General features: G+C 37.9%; 2 protein-coding genes across 4 annotated transcripts; both read left to right on the top strand.

The window, feature by feature from the left end:
- The first annotated feature begins 807 nt into the window (after nt 1-807).
- On the top strand, nt 808-4540 carry LOC113126358 (probable thiopurine S-methyltransferase). 3 transcript variants are annotated; one of them, XM_026300326.1, is made up of 9 exons: nt 808-862; nt 2102-2224; nt 2508-2600; nt 2712-2844; nt 3262-3314; nt 3404-3478; nt 3712-3797; nt 3916-3960; nt 4207-4540. In XM_026300326.1, the coding sequence occupies exons 2-9, from the start codon at nt 2127-2129 to the stop codon at nt 4323-4325; spliced, it is 702 nt and encodes a 233-aa protein (XP_026156111.1). In that variant the 5' UTR covers nt 808-862; nt 2102-2126; the 3' UTR covers nt 4326-4540. The 3 variants fall into 3 exon arrangements, with proteins under 3 accessions (XP_026156111.1, XP_026156110.1, XP_026156109.1); XM_026300325.1 differs by having other exon boundaries at nt 838-976; XM_026300324.1 differs by lacking the exon at nt 808-862 and adding an exon at nt 983-1159.
- Nucleotides 4541-5533: 993 nt separating this feature from the next.
- Nucleotides 5534-10934, top strand: ppp1r36 (protein phosphatase 1 regulatory subunit 36). The gene is made up of 10 exons (XM_026300522.1): nt 5534-5588; nt 5702-5782; nt 5963-6099; nt 6311-6380; nt 6721-6819; nt 7043-7183; nt 7454-7496; nt 8178-8407; nt 9408-9608; nt 10288-10934. Exons 3-10 carry the CDS (start codon nt 5973-5975, stop codon nt 10406-10408), a joined length of 1032 nt encoding a protein of 343 aa, XP_026156307.1. The 5' UTR covers nt 5534-5588; nt 5702-5782; nt 5963-5972; the 3' UTR covers nt 10409-10934.
- Nucleotides 10935-12728: the final 1794 nt, after the last annotated feature.

Genomic DNA, 12728 nt, shown 5'->3' with positions numbered 1-12728 from the left:
CACCTGAGACACGATGAAATTAGCCTATAGAAAACCGACGCTAAATTCTTCAGCATAAAACCCATTCAGGGACTCAAGATAATAAAATATGAGCATGACGCATATTTTCACAGTTTTCTTAGTGATACACATGTCACAAATCCTAGAAATAATGTGTAAAACAGTGATGTGTAAAACAGTGATGTGTAGCTACTTCTGAAGAACTTCTGCAAACGGTTTTGGTGAGATTTTTGTGTACTGTGCTCTGGAGCCAAAACTCTACTTCTGTCGGTCATGCTAAAATGCTAAAATGCTTAACGTTGGTACACACATGCTGAATGATACATAGGTGTGAATTTTCACTTCATAATCCATATTATGACTGTTTGAAATATGAACTAAAAACAGTTTTAGAATGACAAACAGTACAGCTTCTCCACTGAAAAGACTGAAATGCAATGAGCCTCAAATGTCTGTTACTGGGATTTGTTATTGAAATTACAGTAAGAAACCCAGTATAACAATATATAACATAGTTGCAACTAACCAAGTAGGCTGCATTTACATAAGGTGGACAAAATAATAGAAACATGTCATAACATAACATCTTGTAGCATAAACACCTCTTGATTTACCACAATACAGTTCGACACCACGGTAAAACTACAGCATCCAAAAATGACCAGCTTTTCATTATAAAGTGCGTGAATGTGAACGTAGGATTTATTGCAGGACTGCTGTATAAACCTTACTGATAGACAGGATGGGATGGCTCTGTTATTCGAATTTCCCACGTAACCTGAATGCAGCATTGGGCTCCTCCCAAACCAGAAATAAAACCGACTACAGCGGAGAGATTATATCCCTGAGTTTAGCTTGTCAGGTACTGCTCAATTATAATATCCTGCTACTTTCGCTACCAATGTCAAACCATCGTCTTACTGTGAAACAGGACGATCACCCGACAGACTGAACTGAGGAGAAAACACATACCAACGTACGTTTCTTGGCCTCGAGATCGCCGAAGAATCGAGCGTAGCCGATTAGGTTTCCGTCTGATTTGATCTTGATTTGTCTAAAATAAGGTTATACAATATACAGTCTCCACGTAGCCTAAGTATGGTCAACGCCGATACTGGTGTGTTGCTGAATAAATAAACGCCGTATATGAAAAGGAAAGGTACGCTTTTGGTTTTCTATGAAAAGTAATGTTAACACAATGCAGGGCCGCTGCTGCTCTTTGGTAACCCTGGGTTGGACTTTATACATGTTATGTAATATAATTATAACTTAAATATAATTTAAATGCTTCTGGTCATAACATCAAAACATACATTTTATTCTTTAAAAAATTTTAAAAATAAAGTGTTTATTTATGTTTATTAAGTGTTTATTTCGGGAAGAGCCTTAACAAAACTGAATTTAACAACAACAGTACATAGCATGTCAGGTACACAACAAGCACTCAACACAATAGAGATAGCCTAATATAGAAGAAATAATAGCGGATGAGCATTTAATAAGTTAGGAATAAAACAAAACTATGCAATCAGACACAAAATGTCAAAAATAAGTAAAAAGTTAAAATAAAAATACACAGAATTATGATCTTTTTTTTTTTTTTTTTTTAAAAAGGGAAAGACAAAAAAAATGGGAATTTAAGAGCCCTGCCCTATACTTACTATAAAAAAAATATGTGGACCAAAAGATTTTACAGTTTTGTGTTTAGAAGGCACAGATTTGTCTGTAGCTAGGCAGAATCGTTACCTCAGCTCTATCTGTCCTGACTATGGTTGATTCTTTTGTAATTATATATTTGTGCAGTTTGACCAATGAAAATCAGTATTTTGTATCCCTACAAGCTTGTTAACTGCTCTCTGAAGATTTGTTTAATTCTCTGATGTAATATGTAGCCAGTTAACAATCAAGTGGATTTTTATGTCAATTTTTTCCACCATTTCCACATTTCATGCATTAACTGTGCAGCTGTTTCACGTGTTTATGTGCTGGAATGTGTGACTGTGTGTACCATATATTCTCTTCTGTCTCCAGTTTTAGGTGTGAAAGCCTTTCTTATCATTCTTTGGTTTCTATCTGTCTGTTATTTTTTATTCTTGTGTAGTTGGTATCCGACAAACATAACCAACATGCTGGAACCACAGGCGGATCGGATCATGGCACTTGGAGAATGGGAGGAACGTTGGAATGAGGGCCAAATCGGATTCCATCAGCCTCACGTACACCAGTAAACATCAAATCTAAATGCACATCCAGGGAGCCAATGAAAATGTCAAAAAAGTTGCACAAACTTTACAAGACAAATAAGTCTAGACTTGGCTAATTGAACCCAAACGTTGCCACCTCATTCACTAGCTGACCTAAAGCTCATTGTGATTGAATGATCTGAGGGTTTTTCATAGTGAAGGAGTATAAAGGGAGTGATCATGTAACTCTTAATATATATATATGCAGGAATGTGTGGTTTGCTGTTAATAATGATTTTGTTTTGTGTTTTTTTTTTTCAACAGAATGCTGGAGAGCAACCTTGATAAAGTTCTCGCTAATCGCACAAGAGTTCACTTCTTTTTCCCTCTCTGTGGGAAAACTGTAGATATGAAGTGGTATGAAGATCGAGAAAGATCACACTTAGCATTTTCAGTTATCTGTTCTTAAAAAGGAATACCAACTTGGATTGGACATCCCATACTTCTCTCCTTCTGTGTGAATGTCAGGCTAGCAGATATGGGCCATTCAGTGGTTGGAGTGGAGGTTAGTGAAGAAGCTATAAAACAGTTCTTTGAGGAGAATAACTTGACCTTCAGTGTGGAGCCTGTCCCGACCATACCTGGAGCAAAGGTTTACAAGGTATGCATGTGTAAATGGTGATCACAAGATCACACAGATCATCTTGTTTTCCATAAAGGCATATATACCATTTATTCAACATGCTAATAAAAACCCTCAAGTTATGCAGATGTTTTATGTGTAACAAAGGCCCTGTACATTTGTTCAATGCACGCTCACTAGGGATTCACAGAAAATGACATAGTATGTATTTCAGCATGACAGTCTATAGTTTTCTCACCAATATCAGGCTCTCTTACTGTTGTCACACTGTATGAAGTTACTGATAATGCAAACAATATTTTATACCAGTGCTAGTTCAATATAAAAGCATTCAAATGGAAAAACATGTTGTGGCAAAACTAAATCACTTGTTAAAACTATGCTGCATTTACAGAAATGGAAGAAAGGTTAATCCACTCTGACCTTGTTCCACAGAGCTCAGAGAAAAATATTTCGATATATCAATGTGACCTGTACAACTTCTCCAGGTATCTATGTTTTGTACTTTTTTTTTTATTAAACCACTTTTGAAAGTGTTAAATTACTTACTTGCAATTACTTTCTCCCCATGTCGCAGCTCCATCGAGGGCCAGTTTGGGGCAATTTGGGACAGAGGATCTCTAGTGGCCATCAACCCTAGAGACAGAGAAAAGTAAGATGAGGATGAACGCTCCATACGCAGTAGATCATAGTCGATAACATAAAAGCAGATGCACTTGATTTCAAACCATAATGTCCATTATTTGAAATGGAAACCATTTAAAAAATGTTTATACTAACTAGAACTAAACATTAGGTAATTTATTAGCAGTAACACAGGTTGATAACATTTTGTGACCACAGATTCGATGTTGTTTTGCTTCACTCTCTCTTACAACAAAACAGGTATGCCTCTCTCATAATTTCTCTCATGGCCAAAGACTGCAGATACCTTGTGGACACTTTACTGTACAATCCTGAATTATATAAAGGTAACTTACACATCAACAGAAGTCTGGGGAGTCATATTTGTACACAGGTCCTGGCCTCGTGTGTTTGTGTGAGCTTGGTAAAACATAAAAGATACTTGTGACTGTATTTGTATTTCAGGTCCTCCATTTTTTGTGCCTGATGAGCAGGTCCACAACCTGTTTGGTGAGTCATGTTAAAAACAGTCATGGCTAAGTATACTCTAAGTCTATACTTAATCATAAAACTAAGGCCTATAAATTATCCCAAATATGAAAACCACTTTGATATTATAGGAAGTGATAGTTTAGATTCCTGGGAGATATTCACACACTGAAATTTGAGTACCCTTTTGCTTGGATCAGAGGCTGAGATTAGTTTGTGGTTTTTTTTTGTTTTTGTTTTTTTTAATTGTGCATTTCCTTTCGTCAGGGAACAGATGTGATATTGAGCTGCTGCAGTCAGTGGATGCCTTGACAGACAAACAGAAAGCCTGGGGGCTGGACTACTTCACTGAAAATGTACACCTCATCACTCCAAAGAGCAACTGAACAGCAGTTGTATGTTTAGAGAGCTTAAAAAAAGCTGATATATGGCCTCTTATTGCAACGCAGGTCCAGAGCTCATTTTTAGAGAAAAAGATTTAGGTGTATAGAATTAAAATGCCAAGAGAATTGACAAAAACATTTTTATCTCATAAAGCTTCAAAGATACTAACATATAATGTTGTGAATGCCTCACGAAATAAAAGATTTTTGTATCCAGATGTCTGTGGCTTTACTGGATCAAGCTGGATAGCTGACAGCTGTTACTACTGACACTATGAAAAGATGCACAGAACAGGATGCACATTATAAAAGTCAAATGGAAAAGCAAGGGGAAAAAAGTGAAAAAAAAATGCTCAGCTGCTGAACTTGTCAGGTTTTAACAAATAAATACAATTTTAAAATTCTTACTAAATTTTAGTGCATTAAAGGTGGCATATGTATTTAGTCAGGGAATCTGAAAATCAAAAACAAGTTTGCAAAAAAATAAAAATAAAATATCACAGTCTCTGATTTCAAATAAGACCCATGTCTATCTCAAAAGTCAACATAGGTTATATCTTTCTTTGAAAAGTGTTATTCTAAAATGCTAATTGTAAACGCAGCCTGGAAACAGATCAACTGTTTCATAAAACATGAATTTTATATAGCATCATGTTTAACAGCTGGGATCACTGACAAATGTAATGCAGCGTATCAAGAGTTGAAAATCATAAGTCATACTCATAAAACTGGTAAAAGTCTTCAAACATCACGCTGATAAAAAAAGTTTCTGAGCGGGCCTGGGGTCTCCAGGGCAACAGCGTAACGGAAACACAAAAGCGTCATATCTCTAACATTACGTCAGATGTCAGCTTCTTCCCCATTGGCTGTCGCCTGGACACAGTGTAACATTAGCAAAGGACTAAGAGAGTGGTGCTAGCTAAAATGTAGAAAGTTTTGCTTACAGAAATGCTGAAATATCCGGAGGACACGACAAACGTAGGTTACACACTGAAACAGACGGATTTCAAAAGTTCTAAGATGTTAAGTAACAACGTTTTGCCAGTTAACTAATATTAATACCGATGTTTGTGTCGCCACTTTAATATTTATAACCTTTTCAAAGTGCCAATAAGAACTAACGCTATTTAACGTTATAATTAATCACAAAAGTACGCATCAAGCTAGTTAAAGGTCTGACTGACATTATCGGAGCACCTTACAGGTGAGTGTGAGTCCAGGTCGCTGGGTGTGGAATGATGAATCCCAAACAGTGGAGTTTGTCAGGTGAGGACAGCTGGAACCAATGACTAGTGCACATGCTGCCTAACGCTCATGAAAACACGTTCAACCAGTAGACATCTAACTAATGCTAATGCTAATGCTAATCTCTTTTCTAGCTCTGGTACACCAGAGGAGGGAGTTTTAAGGAAAAGGAGACAAACCAAAGTCAATTTCAATCTTCTGCAGCGTGCAGAGTGGTACGTTTATGTTTATATAACTTAATACCTGCTCCAGCTTTTCAGCTGCGCATATAAACAATTAAAAGGCAGAAAAAATAGGCCTATGATCGCCTTATTCCGCAAATGCACATAGTTCAAAGTTTTTGCTTGTTACATTTGAGACTGACCTGCACGTGTTCCTCACCGCTGCCTCCTCAGGTTGGCTGAGATGTGTGTGTTGAACCATAGAGGGCGCCAAAGTCTTGGAAACAGCCTGAGTCCAGCTCATCTGGACACATACAGATCCTCAGTAATGAAGAGGCGAGGAGACTGTGTCACCCTCGATGATGTTAAACGCAAGTGTTTGAATATGTTGTTGAAATCAGTTAGGGTGCATGACAGCTACTTCTCTCTCCTGAACAAACTGGAGATTTGGATTTGTGTTTACTTACTCCATTACTTGTGTACATGCACTGGTATCACTAGACTGCACCCCAAAAAACTGAGGATTCTAGTAGGGGCTGGATGAGCTTTGAATCTCTTATGACAGATCTTTCTGTATTGTAGAGGTGGCTGTCAGTTTGCTGCAGGAGAATTATTCACTTCCAATTCCACTCTGCTTTCTTGATGTGTTGAAGTAAGTAAATACAGCGGTGGGCAATCCATGTTCCTGACTGTTTCCCAACTATCACTGCCTACCCACTGCTGATTACCTAAATCGGGTGTGTTCAGTCAATCAGAAGGTGGAAAATACCATCTCAGATGATGTGAATCAGTGAATCTTCCAGCTTCTGATTAATTGAACACACTTGATCCAGATAATCAGCAGGGCAGAGCAGTGGCCCTCGAGGAACACGGGTTGCCCACCTCTAAAGTAATATAAAAACATGACTTTATACATGCATATAATTTCGACTGTTGTATTTCACATGAAAATATCAATCACACAGTACTACGTCTTCCCTCTCTGTGTCTAGGAGCAAAGAACTGGACGATGTTCTGGCAACTCTTCTTCTTTACCTCTCTTGTTTCTTTGAGCACAAGTCTCTGGAGAATAAACCAAAGCATTTAATGACGTAAGCATGCTTCGAGTGGAAGAGTGCTGTCTATTATATTTAGATTTCTCTATATGGATTATTGCAATTATTCCTTTCTTCTGATGTGATTTTCTTTGTCATAGCATGGCTGCTCCTTTTTTTATCTGTGACCTTTTTATATTTAATTCATATTCCAATTCTCTTTCTTACTTCTCTGTCCTGTCTTTTTGAAACTTCTCCCTCTTTCTGACCATTCTTCCAGTCTAGACCTCATTCCACAACACCAGCTAAAAGCAGAGCCCTTGGCAAAAAAGGAGATAGCCAAAAGGAAGCTGGCTGTCTGTTATTTCACCTTAGTTATGCACCTGGAGATAGAACAGCACCAACACAGGCCATATCACAAGTAAGCATTAGTTTAAATTTTCAGTTATATGAAAACCTCAGGGAAAATTATGTATTTTGTTGACTCAAAGTAGAAAGAAGAAAACAACCACTAGAGCACAGACATTGAAAACAAGCCTTTCTTCAAAGGCCTTTATTATATTCATTTTTATTTTATGAAATAAAGAAATAGAGCCATGCAACTTACAGAATCAAAATGTTAGATCATGTGCTAAATAGAAGCTAAAAAACAGTTTGCCACAGCATACCAAGGCCTTATGTGTCTTTGTAGGGGCCAGATGTCATCAAACAGTACAGAATGGCTGCTACATGCGGTAGGTGGAATCATAACCTTTTTGCTACAAAAAAATGAATCATCTTAATTGCAAATAGTCTGTTCCAAATAATATGATTTATAGTTACTTTGAATATTGGGAACTGGTTACTGATCTAATTTGTGCTGCCAATCACCTTATTTTTAAAATCAGGATGACTCTGTCTCATAGCTGACCTGAAATTCTTTTCTTGCAAAAGCAGCAGTTGAAACTGTAATGCCTCATATTCACACAAAAATTGCAGTCTTCATCTGGTCCAAGTGAATACCAATTTACCATCTGTGAACACAGATGGAAGCGAGCAGAACAGAACAACACTGAATGCTGGTTTTGCCTGGTGGCCTTAATGAATTTGTTAATGGTAGGAAATGTTGACTCAACACAGGTGCTTTGCTTTGACAGGCTCTCTCCAGTATTTAGCCAGGTGGTTGGACAAGGCTAGAAATGTCACGTTAACAGCACCAGCTTATTGCCTGCTCTGTATGTGACCTTTTTTTGGACAGAAATAGCTGTTGTGACCTTTTAAAAACACAAGAATAAGTGGCCAGCTGGGCTTTTAGTCAGAAAAAAGGCATTCTGAATGTCCATCCAATGAAAGCATTAAAAAAGAATTAACTGAAGAAGGAAGTGATTTGAGGATAAAGAATGGCTTCACACACTCTGCTTTACCTTTCTTTCCAGTCCTTGTACAGTTTCTTCTGCTATGTGGCCTGGGTAACATTTGGCAGGAAGGACCTTAGGGACATCCAAGACGAAGTTGGGCGTCTTTTGTACTCTGACACTTTCAACACGGCCGTGGGGAACAGGACTGATGGGGACTCAGAATTGACCTCCACTGTTTCTAATGGTTCACTGAAGATGGGAGATGCTGACCCTAAGGAGATCAAATGCAGTGGCACATTCAAGCAGAGGCAGGTTAAAGTAAAGTAAATATGTGGTCAGTTAGAGTACATAGCATCACTCTGGTCTTTGTGAAGTCTAAGTAGTGGTTAGGCCTCTAAATGCAGTCACATTTTGTCAACAAACTATAAACTGATGTGTGCTGATGAGGGCTTTTCTTGTTCAGTATCACTTGCTTGGGATGTGATATTTAAAAATATCTAGGTCTAACCATCAGTATGTTTAAACAGTCTGTCCTGATTCAACATATTATATAATCACTTAATAGCTCAGACAGTGAAGCTGTTTGTGGTTGATGGATGTCATACGAGAACTCTAACTGGAGTATGATTGATTTAGACAGGTTCAAACCATTGTTTGATAGGAAGGACTGTCTGACAGCCAGTTTTATGTTGCTCTTTGTGTCTGATGTAAGATTGGCACTTGTGTAAATTGTCAGAGGGCCAATGTTCTTTCCTGCTGTCAGGTTGAGACGAAACAATCGAAAACTGGGCTTGAAAGGTACTCTCCTCCTGAGAGTGGATGTAAGCAGCATTGGTTGGACTAGATTCAGCACTGCTTCCAGCTGTCTTGCAGACACTGAAACTACTGTGATTAAAAAAAAAAAAAAAAATCAATCCATAATATTTTGTTTTATTTTAGATTATTTGTATTTGTTGTAGAGAGAGTTTGGCTACCATAACATTTGCCCTGATACTTGTTTGGGTGTCCACCATATTAAATATTTATGATAAAATATGTGAATAATGTATCCTTTTTAAAATGCATATACAGCTGTTGTCTTAATGCAATGACAGTTCTATAGTATCATAGCATTTTGCTGAATCTGAGGGGCAGTAGGTATAAACACTGAGAGAGAGTCTTTTTTTAAGTGAGAATTACAAATACAAAATTTAAAAAATACAAATGATTATATGAAATTCATTTTACTCTGCCTTTGTCATAATTAATTTGCATGTTTCCCTGGAGTGTTTATTTGGACAATGTGTTAATTACTTTTTTTCCCCTCAGAATGCCTCAGAGGCGTCTTACCCTCAACAATATACTTAATCAGCGTTCCCCATTGATGGTGACTCTATTCCCCACGCCCAAAGAACGGTCATCTTATCTATTTCTCGGGATCCAGGCTAAAAGGCAGAGCTCACTGCAGGCCGAGCACTGTGACACCGAGGCCCTAACAGAGCAGCTCAACCAACAGCTGGCCAGAGCCAGGTGCTGTAAAATGTTATAGAATATGTCACATTTGCACTACTGTCATGTGCAAAATAACATTTACTACTACAATAATGTACAATAATGTCAAACATTCACAGCCATATGGGTTAATGTTGCATTAAGTGACCATTAGTGGACAGAAATAATCTTACAGAAGCATGTCCCTCCCACCTACCATCAATATGTGGCTACTAAACCAAGTTCAAAGGTGATCATTCTGAGTGGTTCTGGCATTTTAGCCACCCTGGTTACATTACAGTGCATTGGTTAATATTATAATATATAGTGGTGCATTACATATATATATATATATGTGTATCTGACTCCTAATTGTTATTTTAAAGTATCGTTAGCCATCACAAAGCTTTTAGACATTAATACCCACTTTACATAACTATTTTCAGTGTTTCCGCAGTGGTCACATTAAAAAATTCCTGTCTGGTTTTAGGCAAATAATATTTAATAGTTTTTTTTAATCAGTATTTACAATAGTCACACAAAACTGAAAAAATATATAATAATATAACTGACATTTAAATGCAGGATGAAACTAATTACTACTATATAATCAGTTCTCCCTATTATGCAAAGATATTGTGCCCATTTTATGTTTTTCTGTCCATATGACAAAAATTAAACCACGTGTCTTGTTTTTTTCTTACTTTTACTTAATCAGGTTTGGAATTCTGGGTAAATCATGGAGGCAATTCAGCTGCGATGCCCTAATACCCTACAAAGAACAGAAAATCAATGGGAATGCAGCTGAAGATGAGGCCCATGAACCAGGCAGTGGTTAAGTATCATGCAAGCATCCATGTTTGAAGGCAGCTTGTCATCCTTCATGAGACCCAAGGTGGCAGACATTGTCATTCTGGTACCACCACCCAGATATACACCAGAGAGTCAGCAAATACCACTGAGCCGGTGACCCCAGATCCTGAATGAGTAGCATATATATATATACTGTATGTGAAACAGACAATGTTTTGACGGAGTGTACATTGGCATAACACAGGCCCTGCATGTGCTTAGACTTACAAATGCATTCCTTAGCAAAGCCCACAGAGTAAAAACTGACAGAAAAGAGTCGAGGAGCAGCTGAGTATTCCCTCTGCTTTGCTCATGTGTGCCTCATTTTCAGAACCACCTGCCTGGACTGTCATCACACATACTGTCTTTGTTGGGATTGGTCTCTGAATTTAAATCAGTTTCTTATTTGCCAGCTGGTGGTGCTATTGAATAAAATAGAATGAAATCCATAACAACTTTGAAGGTCTTCACTTTCTATGGATTCTGAATAATATTCAGTTCACATATGACAATGAAGGAAGCCCAGGTCACTGCTTGCATAATCCCCTTCAATATGTTAATTACATATGTATTTGGGTATCAAATTAGACTTTATTTGCAGTTTATTTGTCAACCTGGTTAGTGTTTACCATTTTTATATAAATCACTGAAGACTTCCCTTCAGACCACTGTGTCATTCTGTGTCCTTGTACTGCCTTTCACACACACTCACACACAGATTCTCTCTCACACACCACTCACTAGCCAGACTTGGTGACAGAAGGGGCTTTGCCTTCGCCCTAATTGGCTGTGTAATCTGGGACACTAGGAGTAGAGTTAAGCTCTCTGGGGAGGAGAAGGTTGAGGCATGGGAAGCTTGTGCATTCAGGAGTGGAGGAGTCACCATATAAAATATATATTGAATTATTTATAAAAACCTGAAATGCATGTGATTTAAATTCACATTTCTTCACACCCAAAATTATTAAGTACTCATCTCTTTTGTACAAAGCTGGTTGGCATCACTTAGTTTTACTGCTCTTTGGTTTTATTGAGGTCATAGAGGATGAGCAATTTGTGGACAAGGAAGTGCGGGGACAAAGGAAATTGTACAGGTCAAGAGGGACCTGCTAGTCCTTCCCCTGAGGGCTGCTTTCACTTTCCCTCTCTGGCTCATCTCTTGTTCTCCTTGTATTCTCATTCAAGAGCAATATGACTCATACCAGGGAAGTAGTCAAATACTTGACAGAATGAAACCAGTCTTATCAGTTAACCTTTTCTCTGACTGACTGAACAATAAAAAGACATGCTACTCTGGCTGTCAAAGCACAGATCTGTAATCTGTCCCTATATGCGGTTTGAATTACTGGTAATTGCTGGTTGTAATCTTGACAGCCTTAAAGAGTTCATACATGTATTTGTTTTCTTGCCAAGGATTATGTGAAGAAGATCAATACCATCTCTGTTCTTAATGGTAATAATATAGCTGCCAGCAGCTAGTTTATGTAGCTTAGCATTAAAAGTTTCAAATGAGGGAAAAACTAACCTGGTTCCCCCCCCAAAAAAAACGAGATCAAATCAATCTGCACAGCCAAAAAATGTCAAAATGAAAATTTACATCTTTACTTGGGTCTCTGTACTTATGACCAGGCAACCAGAATAAACTCCAGTGAGGTCTAAGAAAAAGTCCTGCACATAATCCCCCTCTAAATAGTGACTTACCTTTATGCATTTGAAATTTTGTGACTCCACAAAACCACTGCTGACCTTAAAGTGGGATTGACTGCAATAATCAGTGGATTACAAAAAATCCCTGTTGTAAAGGAAAACACTACACTTGCAGCAGAATGGAATCCTAGCCTGCTCCCAATAACCCTTCTTTTACCTGATGTTAACAGTCATCCCTGAAACTCTGTTTAACAAGAAAGCTAGCTGCTACAACCAGTAACAGCCAACACTTAGGAGATTTCAAGCTTACTAGTAGCTTTACACTGCCAGGGGCAAGGGAAATGTAGAACTCTATCATATACAACTGGGCTTAATGGCAGGTTGAAGGCAGAAGCTAACATGAATCTCAGGGCATGTTTCTTCTTGGAAGCAAATTAAATATTAATTATATCATTATATCTGAAATGAAGCAACTAAAACAGATCTGAATATATAGCTTTCAGCACAGGGTTCACAGGCACAAACCTACAGGTAGAACACCTTTTTTTCAATAATGTTATTCTGTAGATGTCAGGTTATTTATTACCAGCAGGGGGAGACTTTGCCCAATGATTGCTGAGCTTATTGTGAATGGGGTCTTCCCACAGCATGAAACTCATA

This window comes from Mastacembelus armatus, chromosome 11, assembly GCF_900324485.2.
Source record: "Mastacembelus armatus chromosome 11, fMasArm1.2, whole genome shotgun sequence".
NCBI classification, from domain to species: Eukaryota; Metazoa; Chordata; class Actinopteri; order Synbranchiformes; family Mastacembelidae; genus Mastacembelus; species Mastacembelus armatus.
Note: the sequence above shows the minus strand (reverse complement) of the source record. Positions and strands in the feature narration are given on the sequence as shown.

Bases quoted from the DNA above. Each gene is read 5' to 3' on its own strand.
- LOC113126358 (XM_026300326.1), top strand. From the start codon at position 2,127: ATGCTGGAACCACAGGCGGATCGGATCATGGCACTTGGAGAATGGGAG. The intron at 2,225-2,507 runs GTAAACATCAAA...TTTTTTCAACAG, and splicing joins CATCAGCCTCACGTACACCA to AATGCTGGAGAGCAACCTTG. The intron at 2,601-2,711 runs GTATGAAGATCG...TGTGAATGTCAG, and splicing joins AAAACTGTAGATATGAAGTG to GCTAGCAGATATGGGCCATT.
- ppp1r36 (XM_026300522.1), top strand. From the start codon at position 5,973: ATGTGTGTGTTGAACCATAGAGGGCGCCAAAGTCTTGGAAACAGCCTG. The intron at 7,184-7,453 runs GTAAGCATTAGT...GTGTCTTTGTAG, and splicing joins CAACACAGGCCATATCACAA to GGGCCAGATGTCATCAAACA. The intron at 8,408-9,407 runs GCAGGTTAAAGT...TTTTCCCCTCAG, and splicing joins AGTGGCACATTCAAGCAGAG to AATGCCTCAGAGGCGTCTTA.